This window comes from Pleurodeles waltl, chromosome 10, assembly GCF_031143425.1.
Source record: "Pleurodeles waltl isolate 20211129_DDA chromosome 10, aPleWal1.hap1.20221129, whole genome shotgun sequence".
NCBI classification, from domain to species: domain Eukaryota; kingdom Metazoa; phylum Chordata; class Amphibia; order Caudata; family Salamandridae; genus Pleurodeles; species Pleurodeles waltl.
The window spans coordinates 623,123,123-623,149,518 of NC_090449.1; the positions used below are offsets into that span (position 1 = coordinate 623,123,123).

Here is a 26,396-nt window from a genome sequence, read left to right on the forward strand (position 1 = left end):
ATTGGGTGGGAGCACCCAGCCAGGGCGCTCCCAGGCAGACTGGGAGGCTGTGCAGGTTCTCTCGGTTGCCAGGCTGGAGAGAGCCCCAGCCGGCCAGCCAAACATACATGCGCAGAGCACTCCCCCTCACAATGCTTCCACCCGTGACCCCACCCCTTTAAAAGAAAAGGATAATAAACAAAGTTTATTATCCTTTTCTTTTAAAGGTTTTGCAGCTGCCATTGCTGGCGGGGGGCGACGCTCCTCTGTCCAAATGGAGGAGCCACCCCTGCTTGCTTCTTATTCGTGTCCCAGCTTATCAATGTATGTTTATCCGTCCCATGGATCATTTTCTCTTTACAATCTCTTTGACTGGCTGGCATCACTGCATCCAGTGTTTGTATTTCAAGCACTACTTTTTAGGTCAAGCATGCAAGGGCTTTGGCCTGTTGTAATCTATCTGTGGGCTTTTAACCATGCCTACCGCACGCCCGTCACTATCACTCATTCATGGGTTTGCCTTTCAAAAATCCTTTGTTATCATTGGTAAATGCTTTGCGTTCGTCCCTCCTTGGGTCAGTTTTGTTACTGCCTTGGTCATCGACCCTGTTACATGGATATTTGCACTTTTGCCGATATGTTTGACTACGAACAAACTTCTTTTTCCTTTTGTGTCTCTCCTTCACACTCACTCCTGGCGCTTTGAGTTGGCTTGCTTATGTCAACTGTTCTACTTTTCATTTTCAATTTATGTGGCAAAAAAAGTCCAGTTAGAAATTTACAACGCTAATAGCTCTAACTCGAGCTAACGCGAGATCCATTACATTGCAAATGCTTGTTTCTTTTGAGTGAAGCACTCTACTACAGTGTGGGTGTTTAAAGCTGTTTCCCACATGTATGAGCCTCCACCTGCAATTCATGTTGTTCTCTGTTCCCTGGCTGCTGCTCCTTCCTGTGCTTGCCTAAGTGCTTTTCCCATTGCTTTCCTCTGTCCGAACCCTCCATGTTGCCTTCCACCAACCCCTGTGTTGCTTTCAATCCTATTCTTCCTCCATTGCCTTTCTATCTCCTACACCGTTATGCCCATTACTTTCCTATCCCCTCACATGTAGCTTTGGCCTAAAACCCACCTTCCCCCATGTTGCTTTATCCTGATATTTTCTCCACTGAGCAATATTTTTGATAATGATAACAAGGATGTGATATCTATATCACATGGTATTCTGACTTTGATATTCTGGTACCACATGCCAGATTCTGACTTGTCCCCATGCCCTTCAAAGCAGTCACTGGGATGCTATTCACTGACGCCTTTTGAAGGTATCTGGCATTGTTAGCACGAACATCCATATGATAATTTAAGTTCTTCTCCAACCCTCTACATCACTACATTGCGCCCCATCTGCATTCTCTAAAACTTATTGGGTCCAACTCGTAGCCAATCCTCTATTGGAGGAATTGTGATCCACTAACTACTGGTGTAATTTAGAAGAACAATTACTTGGTGTATGCTCTGTTCCAGTCAGAATAGATTATACAACCGCTCACCTATCTCTATTCAACCTCTTACCGTATCGTAACAAAACCTGAGGGGGCCCCCCTGTAAAATACACAGAGGGTGACCCCCATTATCTGGACCCAGTCAGTAGCACTCAGCCAGGGGCCTGCTTCCAGTGCACAGTGGTGGAGGGGGCCCCTTAGAGCTCTGGCTGCCCCAACAAGGCAGGGTCTGCAGGGGCTATTGTTAATTTGACCTCTTATCTTGTAACTTCAGTATTATATATACCTGTGCCTCCTAGATGTGTTGCAACTGGTTGTACTGCGATCATTGAGGTCAAGCAGAACTTCCTCAAACAGAATAACTGGCCACCGGCAGGTCATGATCACTTTCAAGCCATTCATTGTCTTGCATGTCAATGACTCGCTTCTATGACTTAGTATTCATCCGAATAAAATCAATCAGACTTGCTCTACCGCCAGACCCGAAAGTGTTGGAAGCAAATCTGTTGAAATAGTGTGGTCATTTAGGGATTGAACAAATATGTTTAATTTCACATGTGTTTTGTCTGTGTGCTTCCCAGGTGTAATTCCTTAGATAATTCCAATGCCATCTCTTGATGAGCTCTTCTTCAGTCCAACAACCCTATACCTTGTATCTAATGCACAGAACTGCTGAGCTCCAGTGTCAGTTCCCCTCCCCAATGACAATAATAGTCAGTGCATCTTCAGGGATAGTAAGTCTAGGGTTTCAGTGGTTGTTGGATTTCCACTCACTGCGCTGCCTCTGTGCTTGCTGTCAGTGGACCTGGATTTGCTGATCCTCTTGACCTCCAAATCATACTGCTGCAGACTTGGTGAATGGACTGTTTTTTGCAGCTATTGTATGCTATATACACTTTCTTTTCTTTGAGAACCAGGCTCTCCTGTGCCTTCTCTTTCACAAGCCAGTGCTCATAGTCCATTAGTGACTAGAGTTCACTGTGAACCTCCGCTTCAAGGACGAACAGCTATTTATTCACTGCAGCATGTCCCGTGGCAGGTCACTGAGAAGTGAAAATCCTTCCAAGGCCAAGATACTAGCTGGCATAGGGTTGGGAGTGCTGGGGGCTCCTATGGTCATCAGGCCTCCTTCTGGTAACCAACTGGACCCTCATATACTTTCCTCATCCAAGGCTTTTCAGACAGCTTGAGTTTTTCACCCTGGAGCCATAAGAGGAGCCATACCAGAGACCTTTGTCCTTGCACAGTTCTTTAAAGCTCATGACCTCAAAATAAAGATTCTTTATCAGTCTTAATTTTCTTCAGAAACAGTATAGTTCAACTAGCCTTGTTGTAAAATTTCATGTCCACATTGTCAAGATTGACCGTTTGCTGTCAGTCAAAAGTACGTGCAGTCCAGTATTTGTCACCAATGTAGGGTATCTGACTACAAAGCTATGTGAGAGAGTTAATACACAAAAAACGACCCAGTAATCCCTAAGGAGGGCAGGTTTCAATCTCTAAAGTATATTAAGAAATCCTAAATGAGTAATTTATACAAAATATTTCTGAGGATGCTTTGAAGAAATCCAGCCTAAGCACATATGCATAAATATTATTAGTAGGTAATAAATAATAGCATGCTCTGTAGGGTTCAAAACATCACAAAGATATTTCCTTTATATTAATTGTTTGCTCAATACCAAGGTTGTTTCTATACCAAAACAAAAGTTCAAAATCGATTTTTCCTACAGTAATAGGCCGACATTACACCACACACCAGCTTAAGTCATATTAATTAATCAGTCCATTTAGAAAGCATGGCCTTGGTTGGTATCACCTACTCAACCATAAATAGAAAAAAGTATTTTAAAAATGTGTTTTAAGGGCGAGACATCCATTGTTTTCGGGAGAGAGGTCACAGCCTTGATGATGACGTGACTCAGGGCTTGATTTAGATATTGGTGGGCAGGTTACACCGTCACAACGGTGAAGAATATCATGTCCGCCAAAATCTAAAGACAAAATCTAAATCCCATTATAATCTATGGGATTTATATTTTGACAGAGAGTAACTCATCCGTCAATATCTAAATCATGCCCTGAGTTCCTACACTGCCTAAGTATATGCCATACAGGGGTAAACCAATTGTCCTTGAAGGTATACTTGGTTTATTTCTGGCAACTTGGCTGGAGCAGCAAGCAAACCTTCAGAGAAGAATATGAGGCATGTGATATAACTCACACAATAAACAGCAATGCAATGAAAGAACAAAAGAATTTAGAGTCATGCTGATTTATATTAAAGATAAGCAAAATGTAGAAACTATATGATAACTAATAAAGATATTTTTGGAATAAGAATTCTCAAACCATCCTTCTAGCAGCAAATAAGAAAGATATCAAACATATCAAAAGTGAACGGTAGAGGGCTACAGTTTATATAAATATTCACAACAGCTCTCAGTGCCCAAGAGTGCTCACAGAGGATCGTGGGCCTGGGTTGAAGTCAATTTCTTTGGTTGCTAATCCTCTATGTTGGCCATACAAGGATAGTAAAGTACTTCCTTGATAACATTTTCTAAATCTACAGGTCTAGTTATTACAAATTCAGACACATGCAAACAGCCACAGTGGGGTTGCAACAAGATTAAACATTGGCTCCATGTCCTTCTACTCCTCCATCTAAGCAATCAAATACATTTTTCAATTGGACTACTGGATCCTCCATCTATTCAGTTTTGAGCACTTTGAGGATCAGGATATCTGCCCCAGAGCAGGATGCAAACCACGGCAGCCAGAGAGTCTGGTATCGTTTGGAGTTAAATCATAGAAATGCCGCCTGCAGTCCTAGTTTCAAGTCCTCCCAGACATAGTTTCAGATAAAGGTTGGTCAATACAGAGCTGCTTGTCTTTCTTTTGACATGTGAAGCCAGGCAGTCAGCTATAAGTGATGTTCTCCTCTACATCTATAGTGAAACTTTTTAGCACAAAGTAGTTGACATCCTGTGTGTCAGCTTAAGGGCCTACACCAGTGTGTTGTAAGTCTTATGTTAAGAGAACTCTACTAGAACTGAAAGCAGCACCATTTTAGCAGCTTTTATTGCAGTTGAGTTGTTGTCATCAGAATTCTAAGAAGGTAAAAAACAAACCTGCCCAAAATAAATTCCCCAAAAATCTGTAGGAACACCACTGCACAGCACTTTCATAGCTCTAGGCACCCCACCACTCTGTTTCTAGAAATCTGTTTCTCGGTTCTCCAGCTTCTTAGAGTCCATGGCTCTCAACTGCCCTGTATCCCGCCTCCCTCCCTCTGCCCCAGGGCTCTTAAGATGAATAGGTCTCTATATCCCTGATATGTATTTATGCAGATCCTAACTTTGCATTATGGTTGGATGCTTCAGAAGTTACCTTTTTACCTACACACCCATTCCACCTTCCATACCCCAGATCTTGTCAGTCTTCACTTCATGTCAATCTCACCACCTCCACTGAAACACAGGGCACCGGCACTGCACTTCCACATCTTCCTTGACCCAACACCAGCCAACCATCTTCTACAGGCAACTGCACACCTCGTAATATGCCTAATCTACCATTTCACCCATTTCTCTTCAGTGACACAAGAATCCCATTGTCAGCGCCCTTATGATGTGTTCCCCCAGGTGCACAGATGTTCTGCTCTCACGTTTGGCAGCCAATTTGCATTTCATTTATTTTTCCTTCTTTTCTTTTTTTCTCCGAATACTGATGTTCTTCTGCTGCTAAAGGGTAGTCCCTTGTAAATAATTCATCACTGAGAGCCTCTGTATCACTACTTGTTTTTTTCAAGAACATTATTTTTCCTAAACTACTTATTCTGCACAATCTAATTGTATTTTTTTCTAGTGCTTTTTATTTTTTGTTTAACCTTGGTAATAAAAACGTATTAGTTTCTGTGATAAGAAATAGATTTAAGCCTCATTCAGATTTGGGTTTACATATTGAGGCTTTGAGTGGCCTTGCTGTCTCAATCCCTACATTTCTTCAGGTCACACACTCAACCAAATAATTTCAATCAAATGGACCAAAACAACCTTATTAACTTGTATCAAAGTCAGTTTTCGAACTTGGCCATAATAAGAATTTTATAGGACAGTGGAATTTTTTTAAGCATCATCACTAGAGCAATACGAGGTATGGACTCACTGATTAAAACTATGTGAATATTCAAGTCGTGAGCAGAAAACCCAGCAAGGCTGACTCGGCCTTTCATCTTTCTGAGGTAGATAAACTGAGAATCATTAAATAATAATAACATTTCTTAGCATCAACATTCGAAAATAGCAAATCTGTGACATTAAGTAGAACATGAATATAAGTTATTGTTAAAGACATAAGCCAGAGCAGTCCCTTCATTTTCAGACTTTCTATTCATGTATTGTCCGTGAGCACATTTTCTGTGTCAGACTTAAACACAAGTCAAAAAAGAAAATGAATACTAAATTTCCCAATCCCATCGCATATAGGATGAAAAATTGCAGACTATACACCTCCGTATTACCCCGGTTTAAAAAAATAAAATTTTGAGAAAGGTGGATAGTATAAACTGTGACTGCATTCAGATGCCAAAGTTACTCAAAATTATTGTGAACACTTTATTTAAAATCATGTGGGTAGATGCCCTGGAGAAAAGGGTTCCTCCGTTTTTTCCATATGACTAATCAAATTAAACATGTTCAGATTTCGTTGTTAACTGAGTATTTACTTTTTCGGTGATTATTGCATAATTACAGATATGGTTCTGTACGAGTTATAACTAGCTCAACAGCCTACAGATTCAATTAAGCAGTGCAAAAATCTGCAAGCATTGGTTCAAAACGTTTTGAAAAGAAAGCAATAGTCTCTCATAACTAATCTTTAAATGCACTAGTTCACCTCAGACTGATAAACCAAAAGATCATACCCCAAAAAGTATATTTTATGAACATTACAAATTGATTAAGTGTTTTATAGAAAAGCAAACATATACTGATTTGCCCGTGCACAGATAGATATTGGGGGTCATAGAAAAGGTGCAGAAGACAGATGCATAACCGAAATTTTAAGATTATTTAAGGTGAATCTTTTAAAGGCCTCAATTTTCACCCAACCTTTTTAATTACGGTGGAAGGTGCTTTTGTATATGTTAATCTAGCCATGCATTGTTTTTTAAATGTGTGAAATGTGGATAGTTATGATTTTAAAAGTAGAATTTCATAATACAGTTCTGAACTTTGGGCTACTAGAAAGCCTACTTTCTTTTCTCTTAAAATATTTTTAACGATTCTGAATTGTTACGTGGTACATTGTGGCCTATATATTACAACATATATCATCTAAGCGATATAACATCGTTGTACCTACAACACGCAGGAGAGCGCCAACTGGCTGCCTCCCCCATTCCAAGGAGTAAACAGATATAACGAGATGAAAAATGAATACAAGGCACAATGAAGCAGTATTCCAATGTCAGATCAGTATGGTACTGAACAGTGACAGGGAACAGAGGATGTTCTATACAGATAATGGATCAACCAGTGGCCATCCACCCCAGACTAGCCTAGCTGGGTGGCGTGCCTGTAATGTAATACTAATGGGTGCTTGTCAACTACAGTCAGCTTCCTAGGGTTAGTCAAAGAGTTGTAGGGCTCTCAGATGGGGAGGTGCGAAGCAGGAGTATTCGATTAGAGGGAAATGATAAATTATTGGTGACCATCTTGCTATAAACTTGCACTCTAACAGTGATGGGTTATGTGTCCGTAACTCTATTGCTAAGAACTGCCATAGATTGCTAAGTCAGAGGGTGTTCAATGGGGGTTCTTTCAGTTCCTTTCTTTTAAACAATTTCTAGTCTAAAACTGCCCTTTCAAATGTACATCCCAATTATGGGCCTGATTTAGATATTGGCAGACAAGTTACTCCATTACAATGGTGACAGATATCCTGCCCAGCGAAATCAAAATTCCATAAGATATAACGGGATTCAGATTTCGGCAGATGGGATATCCGTCACCGTTGTGATGACGTAACCTGTCCATCAAAATGTAAATCAAGCCCTCTATTGTACTTTTCACTGGCACTCATTTGGTGAAGTAAATAATTAGAAATCACCAAATTATTATCTCTACTCCACTATTATTGTTAGTAGATTAAAGTGTCAAATACTGTGATTCCAAGACACACTTCTAGCATAAATTGTATTTTAATGTTTATATAACTGAGATTGAGCTTTATATTCAATATTTCCTCTTCCCTCTCATTTTTCATCACTACTACCCCATCTTCTATCTTCACTGTTAATCCCCATGCTATTCCAGTCACCCACAACTCCAAGAATCCTTTTCCTACCTATAGAAGACATTGTCCTGTGAGCCTCCTCACGACTGATATTTCCAACAAAATCTCCCTTGACCCTAAATTCTCCTCACCACTAAATTGTGCACCCATTTACTATAGATTAAAAACTGACTTAATCCGTTCTCTTATCTTCCTTCAGAATGTCTCACCCCAACAAAATATATCACTGTTAGAGAGGATTGACAGGAAATATCAGGGGCTGGTGTTGCTATCACCAATAAGCAATATGAGGCTTAGGCTTGTTGCTACTTACCTCGCTGCTGTGAAAACCTTTCACAAAACCAAGGCCTCCATAAAGTTCTCATCAAGGATCAGCATCAAAAGACGCCCTATTAAAAGTCCTAAAAGGCACACCACTTACCAAACTCAAATTGAAATGCTAATGATACAAATCCTCCATCCTCTCAGCTAAAGCAGTATGTCTGAACCCTCAAATGAACCTCTCCAAAAATAGACCTAAGAAATAGTTTGAAATGATTACATCCCAAATAAAGGCCTGCTGGTGTGCCATGTATAACAAATCCTCCTCCTTCTTCTCTACCAGGGAAAGAAATCAAACAGGAACTCAAAGTCTGTAACAACAATGTTCAATCAGAGCCCAGTAGTCCAGTATGCCATCCCACCCCATCCCATCTCCAAATCAGTCTCTCCTTGGATATCCTTTTCCCTAATCTCTGAGATTCCCTCTTTTCTGCTGCCTTAGACAGAAACTCCTCCTCGTACTCCCTTTCCCCATTCCCAAAGGCCATATAAAGTCATTTTACACCATTGGTGGCCTTACAAATTAATCTCTTCAAAATGGTGTGCTGAACTGCCTTAAAGTAAGATACATTAAAGCTAGTGTTAGTTGTATTACTTTTTAGGATGCGAATAGTGTATCTTTTGTTGTGATAATGTCAGTTTTGGGTTGTACTTTGCAAGGTCAATTATGCTAATAATGAACTTGGGCTCTATGACAATCATTTATTAATATTTTATGTCTCTTTGTTGCTCCTTTACAAGAGTATTATTGCTGAAGCTGAACTTATGATCCCTTTTGATGTTAACATTCCATTGTTCATTGTTTATGTATACACCCCACAAATGGTGAACGCCCCCTCCATTGTAAATAGCATTGCTGATGTTGTAATGTTTGGAAAAAGATGTCTGCTATTTTAGCAAAGTCAATGCATATTGACTTTCTGCCACTTGCTTCACCTCTTCTCTGAAGAGCAGTGAGAAGGTCGTTTTGGTGCAGCCTGTACTTTATAAGACAACAAATACACATATAAAGAAAAAAAGAAAAAATCATGACCTCCATAAACACCCAGACCAAGTACTCAAAGCTTGATCAAAATGTGGCCTCACAAATGATGCTAGGGCTACTCAGTCTTGGCACAGTTTATTAGTTCTCTGCGTAGCTGTGGATTTTAATCACATCTGTATGTTTAGTGCAAAAAGCTTTGTATGCAAACAGTCTTTTTTGTAATCGTGTTTTACCCAATACCACACACAACATACTCTATGACCAGCACAACAGCACCATTTACGAATCCCAAATATCCAATGTTCCTTTGTCAAAGACCTTCTCAGTAGCAACAGCAGTGTGTTGGAATTTCCCTTAATCCTCTTTCCTGAAAGGAACCTAAAGCTAGCTCTACACATGTTCTCAAGATGGAAAACATTTGATTTCTGAATTGCTCTGTAGTACCAAGATGATTCTGGTGCACATTGCTCTTTATAAGTGAACAACTACTTGCCTTAAACATGTTGTTGCAGGCCTACTAGGCTGTGGAAAGTGGTGAATTCATTTACTTCTCAGATAGGTTTGTGCTATATAGACACTAATGCTTTATAGAAAAAGGGAATGTGAGAAAAACACAGTTTCCCATACTGATAACTCTGTTTATGTAGGTCTGAATCATACATTATGCTCCACCTTTGCTGAAGATCAGTGAGACGGTAGGCAAATATAGTATATGGGCTTACCTTTGTGTAAGAGAAGCCCAGGAACTGAAAGCATGGTTAAAAAACTTGAGAAAATGTCTGGGGTCCATCCAGAGGCGGCATGAGCCCAGGTCCTGCTCACATTTAAGTAACTGGAGAATACTCTACAAAGTCCTCCCAAGAGAGACAAAAGCCCAGGTTCTGGTGGCCCAGTTAAGCAACCAAAGATGCTGTATGAAGTTTAGCCAGTAGAGACATAAGCCCAAGTAATGGCATAGTCCTTTAACGTCCTCATTTGATGGCTACTGTTATATTTAGTGAAATAAACATAGGATATAAACAGTAGCATAGATCCATGGAGTAACTACAGAACTTCCTTCTTCAAATGGTTTTCATTTCAAATACAAAAGTCCACTACCTGAAAGTAATTCCTCCTTCCCAAAAGCCTAACATATGCTTCTCTATGCTGCTTGTTTAGTTGAAAATAGCACAAAAAGGACTGCAATCCTGTTAATCCTGTTAATAGGGTGGAGTTACATCACAGCAGGTGAGATAATATTCGCCTCCTTTGTCTTTAATATATCAGGACTCTCATTTACTAACATGCTAGGAGTATCTGCAATTTCATTACAAGACAGGAAGCTCTATTATGCAAGTTCAAATCTTATTTACTACTGTCATTGCTGCATGTTGAAATGGCTAGCAGTAAAAGATTTAAAATGTAGACACCCCAAATTAATCTTGAGTCTTCCAACCAGGCGCCATTCCAAAGCATGTTCAAGGCTGTAGTACCCTTGCCAGGTTGTTTCGCAAAGTGTTCTATATTCACCAACACTAGGGACATAACTGTGTTAGTCCATCCACTTAGTATAGCTGCAGTAACTCGAGTAAGATTTTAGCAAAAAAACATTAATATTAATATTAATATTAATTCTCCATTACTTGTACATACTGCTTGAGGTATCTCATCGCACATAACTTAAGATCCAAATGAAATGCTGGAAACTCTATGGAAGTAGATGCAGTCTTAATATGCCTCATGATAGGAAAATAAACTCCACTGAATCAAAATTCCTCAAGGAAATGTCCAAAGATTTAGCATCCAGTACTCTCCTGAAGGTCACTAAGCATTTACAACATGACCAGCTTGGCGGATAACAATGTCAATGAAAGCTTTTCATGGTTCTCTCATTTATAGTCATAAAACTATATTAAGATCGCACAGGTTTAGGAGACTTGCACATCTAAATAATTTTAACAGACTAGACACCAAAGGATGTTCCCCTAAAGGTATACCTTCAATTTTCTGGTGCCCAGCTGATATTGTTGACCAATACCCATTAATAGTCCTACATGAATTCTGTCCATTAACAAGTAGGGAGAAGATGTGGTTTTAAGGCTCAAACTAGGTTCGAGTCTTGCCGTTGACTCAACATCCTGAGAACAAAAAAAGTGACTTTGTGTAATGTAACTTGTGCTCATGTAAAGTGCTCCAATACCTTTGGGTTGAGTTCACACTATATAAAACTGCATAAATATGAAAAAAGATGCTAAAAAAGTTGACATCTGACAAAACGGTGTAGATTCCCCATTCCATATATTACCTAAACCAGATTTCATAGGCTGACTTGTAGGGTTTAGGTGTACCCATGACCGGGGTGCACTGATTTAATCAGAAGCTGATTCTGAAAAGCCTGGTATACCTTCAAATGTTCTGAAAGGTTCATACCACCAGTACCAGATTGCCCTCTAAGATGAGGTTGTGACACTGCCTGTTGAGATTCATCAACGACAGGTAGTAGAATTGGAAAGCCTACTGATACCTCCAAAAGGGAAAGGTAGCATGGTTGCACCTTCCAAAGTGGTGTTATCAAGACCACTCACACTCACTGTCTGCTAATCTGTGCTACACACCTCAATATCATGATATATGGTGGAAAAGCATAGAGATTTCCATCAGACCATTCCTGAAGAAAAACACCTGTTGCCTATGCTTATAGATGTAGTCTTCAATGAAAGTACCTCTGGAACTGAGTCGTTACCCAAAAGACAAATTGGGCTATGCTGAAGGGCTCCTAAATCCTGCTCAGAGCTTTGAAAACCTGATGATTCAGACCCCAATTGCATTTTTCATAAATCCTTCTCCAGTACCAGTCTGCCACCATGCTGCAGGGTAATGGAAGATACTCTTCCACTAGAGATATAGTTTGATGGAGCCAACATTCTCACATGGATCTGGTGGATTTTGCCAAACATTTTGAACTCATCCTTCCTAATCCTTCGTCAGATTGTCCATACACAGATGGACAGAACAATTCACCTTGTTTTTTATGAAGCTTCTGTTCGCAAAGGTGCCTGCAAGACGATTTAAGCAATTCATATGCATTGACCCGGCCTTTGATTATCTCCCTCTAGTTGGAAAACTGCCACAAATGGTGTGCTAACCCCCCAAAAGTGCATAAAATTCTTGAACTAGATCTGGGGATGTAGAAACAATAACCAGACCTTCCCAGGAATCTATCTGACTCAACCACCTGCTTATTTCCTCCCTTGCCTCTTAATCTAAAGGAGTGACCTCTGAATAGTCCAACCTATTTGTAAATGTCTTATTTTTAGATGCTAGAGAGCCTTGCAGTAAAGGAGACCCAGAAATGTTACCTTTTTAGAGGACGACTCTCTCTCACTTTAACCCCCACACATAGTCACACGGACATGCTCACAGTGCTGGAATGGTGCAGGCACCTTTGTGCACCTGTGTCAGCAATCAAACAATGTAATTAGCTGCCTCAGTTTGTTGCTGAACCCAAAGTGTGCCTGCATTTTATTTTTATTATCCCAAGAGTGAATAATTATTCACTCTTAAAATAATAAAAATGGACCACAAAACAAGGAGGGTACAGTGTAGCTGTAGATCCCATAATGGAGAGCAGACACTGGTCCAGGGACGCCTATCCATCCACTCAGTCATCAATCCTTTCACTTATCCACCCCCTTTCATCCATCCAGTCATCCATCCTTTCAATCATCCAACCATCCTTTCGCTCATCCATGCACCCTTTCGCTCTATCTATCCACACTTTCACTCCATCCATCCATCATCCTCCCATTGGCTCATCCATCTATACACTCTTTCGCTCAGTCATCCATCATTACACCCATCCACCCAACCTTCATCCTAGCCATCCATCCACTCATACATCTCTCTATTTAACATATCACTCAGCCACCCGTCCTTTCACTAACTCATCTATTCATCTATTCATCCATCTATCAATTCACCCTCTTACTCATCCAATCATCCATCCTTTCACCTATACATTAATCTACCCTGCCTTCAACTCATCCAGCCATTGTTTTATTCATCCATCTGTACATGCATCATTTCACACATCATCCATAGTTTCACTCCATCCATCCATTTAAACTTCCACTCATCCATCCATCCTTTTACTTATTCTTCCAGCCATCCATCCATCGTTTCTCATACATCGATCCATCCTTTCACTCCTCCATCCATTCCCTGTTCACCCATCCATCCATCTACCCTCCCTTTCACTCATACACATTCTCGTCCTTTAAATCATATATTCTCTCTCCCTTGGACCCTCTTTCCTTTCACTCTTTCATTTATACATCCATCCCTTCACTTATTCATCCATGCATCTATCCATTCACCATTTCATACATTCATCCACTCACTTACCACCCTTCCTTTCACTCACTCACCCTCCCAAGTTAATTATAAGTCTTTGTCTGCCAAGCTTCAGACAGAAGAGGCCCATCAAGAACCACACCCCACTGAAGCTGTGTAAGGGGTGGGGGTTATGATGCCCCTTAAGCAGAAGCTTAACTGCACGCTGACCACTTAGTCCACTAGTGCGATTGTTGTCCACAGCTGTTTCCTTCCTTCTCTTGGGCTTCTACGCAGCAAAAGAGTCAAGATATGGAGCACTTGCTCAGCTTAATAATGTTTTCTTCAAAGTGAAACCAAATGCAGTTCTAAACACATGCTACTGCCAGGAGAGCAGCAACCTGCACTCCTCCTACAGCCTGCCTGTCTGTGCAATCAACAAATTGTTGCCACCCACTCCCTCCTTGTCCTCATCGGCCTGCCCTGCCCACAGCCATTGAAGTGAATGAAGCTTTGCTAACTCCTTCAAGGGCCACTGTTCACGCTCCGCAAGAGGAACCGGATCCATTGCATTCTAAATCAACACTCCCTCTCCGATGATGTCCCTGCTGTAGCTTGTGCCTGCAAGTCGAAGAAAACCTCGGCCAGCTGGAGCTTGCCCAGTAGGGCATCTGCAGAGTTCACTAGAGTTTACCCATGAGATTCAGCACAGTGTCTCAGAGCAGTGATTTCTTTTCAGCTGCTCTGTGTTTATTTTCCCTGTTCTTGCCTCTCCCCCAAGGGTAGCAGGGCAACGCCCCTTGTGCCCATTAACACCAGTCACCCCCTGCACCAAGCAGTGGAGATGAGGCCAAATGGTAGTGATGTGAACCCAAATGCCTTCCCCTGCCAAAGAGATTGTAGATATTTCATGAGATGGTGATAATTTTGTACTGTTAGATATGTCCTTCAGCTCAATATGAATCAGCTAATCTGCTGGAAGGAGCATTTTCTCTGGAGACTGACTACTGTTTCCATTTTGAAATAATGGTAAAATAAATATTGGTTGAGATCCCTCAAATTTATCACTGGCTGGAACTCTTTGCTCTTTTTCTGCACTAGAAATATATTTCTCACAAAATCTCCGGGGTGAAGCAAACAAGGGTCTATCACTTCCTTCAATTGTAGCTCCTGTACCTCCAATGTAATTAAACCTATTGTCTTTATGGAAAACTGTATTGGTGTAGGAAAAACGAGTTTGTACGAGAGTTGAATATAAATCTATGTGGAATTCCTCAACAGTTTGTAGAATACTTGGATTATTTTTAATTGTACTCCAGTTTTGAGCCTTGATTTCCTGCCCCTTGCCTGTCCTCTGTTGGGACTAAAGCTTCATACTGCCACTTCTCTGCAGGAAGAACTTTGGCTGGAAACACCAGTATTGCTGCAGTATTGCCCCCGATGAAATCATCACCAAACAGAGATCCCCAGTCATAAAGCCAACATCACAGTAAGCTAGCGCACCCAGTTTCGCATCTATCTGTATGAGAAGTCTTTACACCTCCTGTGAGAAAAGGCCTCTTTTTAACATGGTTAGCACCCACTTTTTGCCTGGTATGTGATGTAGCCTAGAAGTTGTTAGTGACCCTAAATTGTTGTGATGCATTGGCACAATTGGATACACCTTTGGCTGCCCGTTAAGCCCCTAGTAAATGGTATTTAGGTAGCCAGGGCAGAAGGTACTAAGGGTAGGCCCCTGAGGGCAGCAGCACTTATTGTGACACTCTCTAGGGCCATGCATTCAGGTACCCCCTGCCCTCCCATTGCAGGCTGAGTGTCCTGGTTCAAACCTAAAACGCAGACTCGACATGGCACACTGCCTGTGTGCGCTGTCCAATATACACTGCATGTACTATGGGTAAGACACCCCTCTGGCAGCCCTTCAAGCCCTAATGCAGGGTGCACTATACTGCATGTGAGGGCATAGCTGCATGAGCAATATGTCCCTACTGTGTCCTTGCCAAGCCTGGGACAAAGTGAGTGAACAGAGAAGCCATTTTATTACATGTGCGGGACACTGGTCGATACAAGTTTCACAGCTACATGATGGCCGTTCTGAACCCTGGGTTGTTTGGTATCAAACTACTCAGAATTATAAATGTAAACTGGTACCAGTATTGGATTTATTACCAAATGTACCCAGGGAACTACCTTAGAGAGCCCCTTGCAAAAGCTAACTACCCTGGCATGGTTGCTGGCTAGTCACATCCAGCCTGCCTCCTCCAGACACAAATCTGCACCCCTGGAGTGAGGGCCTCTGCCCTCTGGGATTTAGAAGAAAGCCCTTCCTGGGTGGAGGTACCAAGGCCCCTCCTCCCCTCAGGAATGTGCCCTGCCCTGTTGACGAGCTACAAAGAGCTTACTGCCTTTGAAACTCGGCCTCCAGGCCTGCTGCTAGCAGCAGATGGCCGCCCCTGTTGCAAACTCCCACTTTTGGTGGGAGCAACAGCGGGAAACTCAAACAAAGGACAGGAGGAGTGGCCCAACCTACCATGTACCACTCCTAAGATGTTGCATGCGAGGTGGACTCTTCATTTAATTTTCCTCCATCTTGGATGGAAGGAAAATAGCCAGGCTTTGCAAATTGCCAGAAAACTCCCTCCAGAGTGGAGGTACCACTCTAAATCCCCAAAGAATCAAGAAGCCAGTGAGGTCCACTTCACTGACCGGATGCAAACTCCGGGACTGAATGTCGCAGCCAGACCAAACTTCACCCTGGCGACCGCAAGGACAACCCCTGCCAGTGTGCCACACTAAGTGGCACTGCACCCTCTAGCGGCTGAATCATACCAATATCCTGGATATTGGTCACCTGACTTCAGACACCAAGAAAAACATCCCACTCGGACTGAAAATGGATCAGGAGGAAGCCACAATCAAGGGACTTTAGAATCAACCCAGCTCTCCTGCAAGAGTGCCCCCGTTGTCCTGCAATCGACCCTTGAACTGACTTACCTCCTGCTTATGAGGGCATCCTTGCGCACAGCTCCTGGATCACCGATTTGCTCTACACCTGGCCACCCTGTGCCCTGCACAGAAGAACCTCCTGTGTCCTAAGGGTCCACCATCCCTTACAACCTCACCACTCCAAGGGGACCCCCATGATTCACCTTTAAATTCATCTGTGCAGTCCTTTTCCAAGTGCCCCCCCCCCCCCCCCCAGAGGCCCTGCACCAGCTCCAGGGTCCTTATCCCACTGCTCCTGCCGGAACTGGGTGCCTCCCGCACTTAAGTGCGCCCACCGATGGCCTCAATCAACCCGCAAAAGAAGAACTTGGTAAACCTAATTTACAATTTTATATGCATTTTAAAGGTTATCCTCCATTGAGTCCTATGGTGCATATTTACACACAAAAATACTTTTTTTTAATTAAACTTCAAAAATTCATATATCAAAAAAAACTTAAGCAATTTTAAGGATCTTGGTTTAAGAAATTACATAAACATCTGAAGTATTTTAATAAATTGGAATTATTCCCTTGAGTGTGTGAGTTGCAAGATTGATGCTACGAGTACAACAAATGCTTTGCATGTCTCCAAGATTGGCCTAACTGGTCGACCAAGCTACCATAAAAATTTGAGCATTAGGTGATCTAGCCTTTGTCCCTGTAAACCAATGTGTGGTTGCCTGGACCCCCTGCACTGTATGCCTAGCTTTGCACACTACATAGAAGGCCAGCCTCCTACATTGAAAAAGTCCACCATAATAATTTTCCAAAAAACACACTGCCCTTTGGGCTCAATCAAATATTATATCTGGATGTAAAGGTTCACCCATTTGTGTGCCTGTTCTGCATGGCCCAATGGGATATATGTACTATTTCCTGGTTTTAAAATATTGATTACAATTTGTGGCCATTTTGTGACTTGTGAAGATTTTTAAGAATCAACCTATCTAATAGTGGGTCGGTTCTTAGAAAACCAAATCATAGTTGATCGGAAACTGACCTTCTTCATGCATATTAATTAGGTGGGTCACAAATTGCGACTCACTACAGTTTGTTGACATCACGGGGATGGTGACCTGCTCAATCCATGTCTGTGATTGCTTTGGAATAAATAGAGCAAGATTTTTTAATGGAGCTCATTGTCCTAAAATGAAAATTGTCTGTGTTAAAAAAAAAAGAAAAGGAGACGTTCTGAATAGTTTTTTTAGAGTAGGCAGTGGACCTACTCCTAAAAAACCTGAAGTGGTCTTCTGGGTACCCATTTTCATTTGTGAGGAGTTACCACTGCCTTTCAGTAGTCTTTCAAATAATAATGTTTGGGACCAGGTTTTGGCCCAAAACATTAACAAATACCATAAGGAATCGGTATGTAGAAGTGATGCCCTGAACATGCCTCTTTCAAATACCAATTCAGATGGTTTCCTAAGCCCATTTAGTAATTTGGTTACTTGTTTCTGAATAACTAAATGAGCTTAGTAAATTCTAAAAACACTGTGAAAGTCGCAAACTCTTCATTTTGGTAAATCACAGGTTTGGGCCCTTGTATTTGTTCATTAAATCCGATCATACATCAGCCCAAATACTTTTGTGATTGGGCACAGAGTATACAACATCTTGTCCTGGTTCAAAGACGAGGCTCCATCTACTTCCCTCCTGGGATCTATCCATCCCGCTTAATAACATGATTTTGGGATCTAGAGCATGAATATGACTGCCTTGTCTGCAATAATTGGTCAGGGCATTCAGCCCTTTTCCTGGTTCTAGTTGCCCTGTCAATAGAACTCCTAAACCTAGACTTATTATACTCATCCACAAACACCAGAAGGGACCATTAAAGAGAGTTAGGATGCTGTAATAAACCTGATTCAAACATAGGAGTGTCCCTAGCATCCAGAACTAGTTTGTGGTTTTTCAACCATTTTCATTTTATATTATTGATACCACCGTCATTATTATAGTATGCATTATCATCATAATTATTGTCAACCTACTGATCAATCATTCCATCAAATGGTGTATTATTTGCACCACTAATCAATCCCAAGTCTGGAATCTGCTACGGTTGATCATAGGTCATCCTCCCACTGTGAAAGCGAACCCCAACAAATGCAAAAACGCTTATTAATGAGGTAATTTCCATGGAGTACCTTGTGCTTATTTTCTGTACATCTATTCCCACGTTGTCTGTTCCCCTCCCACTCCAACTGTTGAGAAAAAGGCCTGCTACTCCCCACAACCTGGGTCAGAGAAATAAATATAGCATTCACCACTGAATTGTTAATATTGGTGGCAACATTTTAAATGAAGAGAATTGAAACAGTAATTAATATGCAACTGACATCCCTGTCAGCTGGGTGCACTGCCACAATGATTAATCTGCAATGGGATCTAAGGTTAAAGCAAGCCTCCAGACACAAAATTGTCAAAGCAACTAATAAATCGACAGAGTCCTCCCTCCAACAGTCATAGATACAATGTAGCCAATTAGGCAACAAATACAATAGAAGAAGCAGGGTGCTTCAAACCCTGCAGAGCAACTGAAGATATCATAGAATACAACCTTACACAGTGCATGATAATAACACTCCTTCGCAAACACTTAAATAGCTGCATGAAAAGAGGAAAACAATTAAGGGTTACCCATATGTATACTATTGTTTGCCTTTGTGTCGTTATTTCCCACCCAAGCAGCAGGACTATAGTATATGTAGTTTACTTTAACTATGCTATGATTAATAAACAAGCAAGAAGAGAAAGTGCATATTAAAGCCTTCCATGTCCTACTAAAATATTCTCCTTTGTTACATCAAAGAGCGTACTAAGGCCCATATTTATACTCGGGTTGCACTGAATTAGCGTCATTTTTTTACACTAATCAGTGCTTAGCTTCCTTTTGCTTCCCTGAAGATTTCTTCTATTGTAGGGCTTTGATCACAGCTATCGTCTGTCACACTGACTTGGGCAGATGAGAGAGGCCCGCCCTGCTTCCACTCTGGAAGATCATGGGTGGATGCAACTCCTTACTTTTTTGTCAACAGACTTTTTAGGAGCACACGGCTCTCTGGGTCTGTGCTGGGCAGCTCGATTCACAATTTGAATTTTTATGTCTGTCGTTAGCCAGGACATTTTGTTTTTAATCAAATACATTTACCATACATACTTACAGGGGCTTTCAGAAAGTGTTCTTCCTCCATTGGTCTCTCCTAGTGTTACTCACTTTTTATTTCCACCCACCGCAGCATACATTATGGGGAAGAGAGAAAGTACACTTCAGCCATTGGCCCATCTGACTGTAAGTGATGGCATGCGTCTACTGCACAATGTGCACATCTACATAATAGATAGTCCCTTTCATTTCGAGGGACCAGCGGTGCAAAAAACAACAAACGTGTGTGAGTGTGTGTGTCTGTGTGTCTGTGTGTGTGTGTGTGTGCACACGCAGAAGGGCTAACCAAAAAGAAGGGGGTCACAAAACAATTATTTATTTTGTTACGTTAATTCCTATAGAAAAGCTAGAAAACGCTGAATGATATCACACCAAATTTGGCAGAAAGGTAGAACTTTACTCCAAAAGTGTGTTTTTCCTTATTTGGTGTAACTCCATTCTGTTGTTTTCTAGAAATGTCCATTTAAAGAGGTGCTTTGGTAGTCATGAAGAGGTTAATCTGATAGAAAGTTAATGATATGTGAACCATTAAGTACAAAAGGATTCGGCAATACCAAAAAATACTCAAATCCCATTGCCAGAGGGAGCCTATTCTCCTGCCAACCCATGCAGTACCACAGTACCTTCAACTGTACCGTGGTACCTTGTGTTCTGATTTGCAAGCTGCAACAGCTCAAGAAAATGTTCTGACATCCACTACAGGACTTGGGGACACAATCCCTGTGCATAAAAGGGGCATAATGATGCAAGGTAGATACACCCTGACCCACAGGCACTTGTGGATTGCATTGTTTTTAATATCACGAGAACCCATCTATGACATTATAAGCCCATGTTATGTTTTCTATTCCTTCTCTCTCTATATATATATACCTATATATATAGATACATGTATGCAAAATAAGGAAGCAAGGAACCTTGGTTAGTTGCCAAGTTTAGTTGGAGAGCAGCTCCTAATATGAGCACCCTACAACACCATTGATACTCTGAATCTGTTCACCTCAAATTAGCATAGTGACATCCACAGAGAAAGTGACAAAGTCTCTTGCCATTTTCACAACAAATCTTTCAGCATAGAATTAGCTAGTGCCATTCATGCCTGCTGAAAAAACAAAAGTATTTTACCACCCCAGGCACAGTATTACAGCTCTGGATTGGTGAAATACCATCCAAGCCAACCAGGAATGAATAAAATGAACCCCTGACACTTGTTTTGCTCTTGTTATGAGTTCTTCAGAGAGGTTTAGGTTTGTCGAGACAAAGTGGAGCACCCAATATGAGCCAGATCAATACCATTTGAGGCTTAGACTGCCGCATAAATTATGCAAAAAAAGGAAAAAAAATGAGCTCTGAGTAGTTCCCATGTTTAGGTGTAGAGCAGCTCCTATATAAAGCACCCTACAACACCAAATATACCCTAAATCTGTTCGCCTCAAATGTCTGTTTTTCTTGCATAGTTTTTCAGCATAGGATTAGCGCTGTGGCATCCAACCCGATCTAGAAAGTGACAAAGTCACTTGCCATTTTTACAGCAAAGTCTTTAAGCATAGGAATAGCTAGTGCCATAGTCCTTTTAGTAATGAAAAAAAAATTCACTAACAAGACATGTAAAACTCAAACCCTTGCATCCTACTTTTTAAATACAAGGCACCCTGTCCAATAAGGTTTTAGGGTTTAGCTTAGGGGTGACATATGTATTCAAACGGAAGGTTTCTTAATTGGCAGTTTAATACTGCACTACAGGGTGCAAAGGCAGACCTGAGATACGTTTGATGTTTTAAACGGCTACTATAGTGGGTGATACAATTAGTGCTGCAGGCTCACTAGCAGCATTTAATTTATAGGCCCCGGGTGTATATAGCATCAAATGCTAGGGGCTTATAAGTAAATTAAATTGACCATTCAGGTGTAAGCCAATTGTACCATGGTTTAGTGAGAGAGCACTTCAGCACTGGTTAGTAGTGGTACAATACACAGAGTCCTAATGCCAACAAAAACACATTCAGAAGAAATGAGGGGTGAAGACAAAAAGTATGGGGAAAGACTACACCAAGGATAACAGGTCTAACAAGTCCTCACATGAAATGAAAAATACACGGTTTTAAATGTTATGCAAACACATTTTCATTCATAGTGTCAACCACATTTAAATGGATATTATAAGTATATATCTGGTTGAACCGAAACTTAAAGAGCTACATTGCTGCCTCACAACATCATTACTGTCCCTTACAAAGTGTCTCACGAATGGCACGAAGACATCAATGCCCCTTTTCTGACCTCCTTTGTAGTTCATAGAACCATTTACTTGGCCAAGATGCCACTTGAGTAGAAAACATGCACCTAATAAGAAACACATAACAGTTGAAATTCACAAATTCATTCATGGCTACTCACTGCAACTTGAGTAATAGATTAGCCACATGCCACCTCTTTTGTTGTGCCTCAACATATGTTTGCCAGTTCCTAAATCACAAACCTGATATTGAAATCAGATAATGAAATAATTTACTGCTACTGGGCTTATGGGATGAAGGAAACCTTGTACTCATGGTTGACGTGAGAAAAACCAGTAATGATGGGGGTAATCAACATCAAGCATCAAACTTCTCAAGAACTAAGACCCAGATTAAAGGGTAGCTCCACCTTGACAGTCAAAGTGGCTATGAGCCAGTGCTGAGCCTACAATGAAAATGATGATAGTAGGTTTGTAGAGCACAAACTGTTACCCATAGCAGCATCCTGGAGCTAAAAGCAGGTTGAACTAGAGAGAGAAAAAGAAAGCTAAGAAAGATGGAAAAAAATAGGTTTCAAAATGCTTCTTAAAGGAGGAAAGAGAATTCAAGTAGCAGAGATGGAAGCGAAGAGAGTTTCAGTGTTTATCCACAAGGTAAGAAAATGATCGACCACCCAAACGTGTGAAGTGAATGAAAGTTTAGCTGAAGACAGCAATAGTCAATGCACAAGGTATGGCTGACATTTGCTTCTAATGTAAAGGGGGCCACATTGGGAATGGCCTAGATTCAGAGCCATTTGCAAATATCTGTTTTTGCTATTGGAAGCCAAGTTGGTGCTCAGAAAAAATCACCATCTGAGATGCTGCATTCTGTACCAGTTGAAGGTATTTTATGAGATACCTGGGGAAAATGAGATGCAGAGAATTGCCATAATCAAGCAGGGATATAATAATGGCAACAACTACAGACTTCCCAGCACAAATTGGAAGAAGTGGGCTGATTTCACAGAGCATCCACAGATAGATGAAGAAAGAGGAAGCTCCTCAGCCAATCTTTTTTGGTGAAGGAGAGATAAGTGTCAGAGATGAAGCCCATGTTTGCGGCTGGGGGGACCAGAGTAGCAATGCAGTCAAGCTCAGTAGGCCTCCACACAGATTACCACATAGACTGTTGCATCCCAGTATAAGAACTCCAGCTTTGTCTCCATTAGACTTGAGGCAATTTCCTTGCATCCATTTAGCAACCAAGGACATACTAAAGGAAAATTGTACATTGCTGTTAGGTATGCAAGATGTTATTGCCATTGCTGATGATAATTTGAGTGACATCAGTGCAGAACATAATTGAAGGCAAATGATCTATTGAGGAGAGTAAGATAGAGTGTGGCTCAGAGAAGTGCCTGATGTACCACACAATATATTGAAAGAAACAGAGCAGAACAGAGCTAGGATAACAGTCTTAGAGAGAAAGGAAAGCCACACAAGAGCATGACTATGAATTCCAATAAACAGAAGACATGGTTGAAGGCTCTTATGTGTAATATTAGCAAATACATTGGAAAGGTCCAAAAGCTTAACGGTGGCATAGCCACCCAGATCTAGAATGCTATATAGGTCATCAGTAATTGGTAAAAGAGTGGTTTCAGTACCATGGAAAGATCTGAAGCTAGATTGAGCAGCATCATGCAAAGAATGGTTTTCTATGAAAGAAGCTATTTGGCGATTTACTTCCATTTAAATATTTTTTAGGGGAAAAGGAAGAAAGATACAGGACAGAGGTTGCTGATGGTATCAGGGTAAGTACTGTTTTTTATTCCAAGAAAGGAACTATTTGAGCATGTTTCCACTCATGGAGCTAGAATGAAGGTACGTGTAGTGATATAGTACAATAAAAATAGGGACAACTTTGCCAAGTAAGCGAGTATGAAAACGAGGAGGACAGGGATCCCAGCAGAATTTTATTGATGAATTGAATAGAGTAGTGAACTGTATCCAACAAAAGAAGGTTAAAGTAGGCTAGAATAATGAAGAAGAGAGGAATAGAACAGGAGATGGACTTGGATTGCTGGCTGAATAGCCGAAGGACGTATAAATGATGTTAATTTTGTTGCAAACAAATGTGGCTGTGTAGAGCGTAGTTCCTAGTTGCAAGAGGGAATTAGCATTAGCAGGTGGCTTGCATAGCACTTCACCAGTGATAAAAGTTTCACAAGCCAAGATACTAGTAATGAATCTTGTTTGCAAGAAAGGTAGATCTCACAACTTTGATTTGCTTGTACTTCTGTAAGGCAGAAACATAGCCTTGTCTGGATTCAATGGTGTAATTTTTTTTCTTTAGACTCGTTCATGGGCTTCAAAGTGTGTTTTTCACAGCTCAGAGATCATCAGAAATCCATGGAGTAGAAGGAGTTTGTATGCATTTAGGTGTGAAAACTAGGTTACGACTGGGCTAGGGCTTCATCCAAATTATTGAAATTAAGTTTGGAGCATGGCCAAAAGTGGAAGCAGTGGGCCATGCCAGGAAAAGGAAGATCAGTTCCTGATGTAGGACAGTTGGTGAAAGTCTAGAACGTAATCTACAACATGAGTAGGATTTAGAATATATTGTTGAACCCCTAGGGTAAAAAGAGCATGATTAGGAGCAGCTGCCTTGGGACAATAACATTGACCATGATGTTAAAGCCACTTAGGACACAGAGGCTAAATTCTGAAGAGCAAATGGTGCAAAAAAGCCGTCAAGAGCGGGATCAAAAGGAGGTTGATTCTTGAAGGGGAGCAATAGATACGGGCCACGAAAAAGCTGGGAAGGAATTTATAATAAATCTAAAAATAAAAAACATAGTTTCTGCTAATCTGAAAGGACTGGCTAAAACAATTCCTGAGGGAAATGCAGTGCAGTAGATTATTGCAGTCCTGTTAGGACAGTTGCATCTGGTGATAATATAGTGGTGATGGATGGCAGGACCAATGACAGGCCCAATGGAGTCTTTCAGCCAAGTTTCAACAAAAAAAAAGGGAGCATCACACGTATAGTCCTTAATCAAATTGAGAATCTCAATTATATGTTGAGGAAGAGAGTAGGAGTTCAAGGCCATACATTCAATTTTCAGTCCAGGCTCAGGAGCCATAGGAGTACTAGTAAGCGTGAGTGGATTAGTGGCCAAAAGGAGGCCTAAAAGAGTAGAATTGAGAGAATAGCTTCATTTGGTATATGCCTAGCGGTCAAGCTATGGAGGCATTCTTTGCAGCGGGGTAACAGAAAATGAGTGGCAAGTTATTTTAAGGTGCTGAACCCAGGTGGATCCCTCTGGCTACACTCTCGGGCCCATGGAACTAACCCACAGGGAACCCTTATCCTCATCTGTGGACTCCATCTGTGCAGCAGCTAACCTTACCTCGCTAAGACGCATCCCAGTAGGCAGACAGTACCACCACGGCCAACAATGTGATGTAGCTTATTCCACCCCTTGGATCTGCGTTCAGTCCCCAACCTGGGAAAACTCTGACCACAAGGACAACAACCAACAAAGGCCACTGACACCTGTGAGTGCCAGGCCACAGGCCATCCTGGAGTCTCTAGCCTGTGTGATTTTGAAAAGTGGGGGACAGTAACCCCAGGTGCCTTGCACCCTTTTTCCACTTCACCTCCCACCAGTTCAGGGGTGGTATCCTGAGGCTGGTTACTCAGCTTAGAGTCTGTACCCTCAGGCTGAGCAGAGGACAGGGGTGGGCTCTCCCTCCTCCTGTCCCTCTCACTGGGGTCCTGTACCTTCCACTTTGGAGCCCCAGAAAACTGAACTGCTAGAGCACCTTTGACACCCTCCTTTCCCAGTTCCTTTAACACCAGGGGCAACTAATTCTCCAGAATGCAGTCTATGGGCATTTGGGGACTAACAATGACCCTCATCTGGTCACCCCCCACCCCACTCTGGGGACACCAGAGCCATAGGGCGGAAAAGTCCTTCCCATGGCCTAGAGTCACTCTACACACCTGGCTGGTGTACTGCTCTGGGGAAACTAGCCTTTCTACAACCATGGTCTGACTAGCTCCAGTGTTTCTCAGAGCAGTGACTGGGACTCCCTCCACTTTCACCTGGTGGATGTGACAACTCCCACCCTCTGCAATCACCAACTCACCCTCTGAGTTTGCCTACCAACTAAGGGAGATTACAGCATAGTCTATGATCTGTCCCTGGGAATTATCTCCCCCTATGGCCACATTGGCCACCCCTGTGGAGGGGCTGCCAGTGGGGGTTTCTTAGGACAGACAGAGTCCCCTTTCTTGTGTCCTACCTGAGAACACTCAAAGCAACAGGGTTGAAAATGGGATGCCCTGAGCCACCTTCCACCAGAGCCACTCTCCTTCCTATCAGAAGGGAAATTGGAACCTTTTTCTCCCCCCTTATCCTGTGACCTGTCTGTGTCCCCATTGACTTCCTCCTTCTTCTTCTGTTGGGGACCCTGCCCATCCTTGGTTGAGTCTCCCACATACAATTTCTTTTGGACCATGGTGCTGACCCAGTGGCTCGCCTCCTTCCTGGGTACAGTAAGCTTGCTGTCTATCAAGTACTGGCATAGCTCTGGAAACCAACAACTAGACAAGTACTCCAATGC

General features: G+C 41.7%; 1 protein-coding gene across 2 annotated transcripts in view; it reads left to right on the forward strand.

Moving 5' to 3' along the window:
- Nucleotides 1-26,396, forward strand: part of C10H9orf152 (chromosome 10 C9orf152 homolog) — a 163,509-nt gene that overhangs the window by 1,368 nt on the left and 135,745 nt on the right. Inside the window, exon 2 of one of the 2 annotated variants that reach the window (XM_069211093.1) lies at nt 23,532-23,578. The exons of the other annotated variant lie outside the window; for it this stretch is intronic. Within the exon in view, the coding sequence (XP_069067194.1) occupies nt 23,532-23,578 (47 nt within the window). The remainder of the gene's footprint in view (nt 1-23,531; nt 23,579-26,396) is intronic. 2 annotated transcript variants of the gene reach the window in all.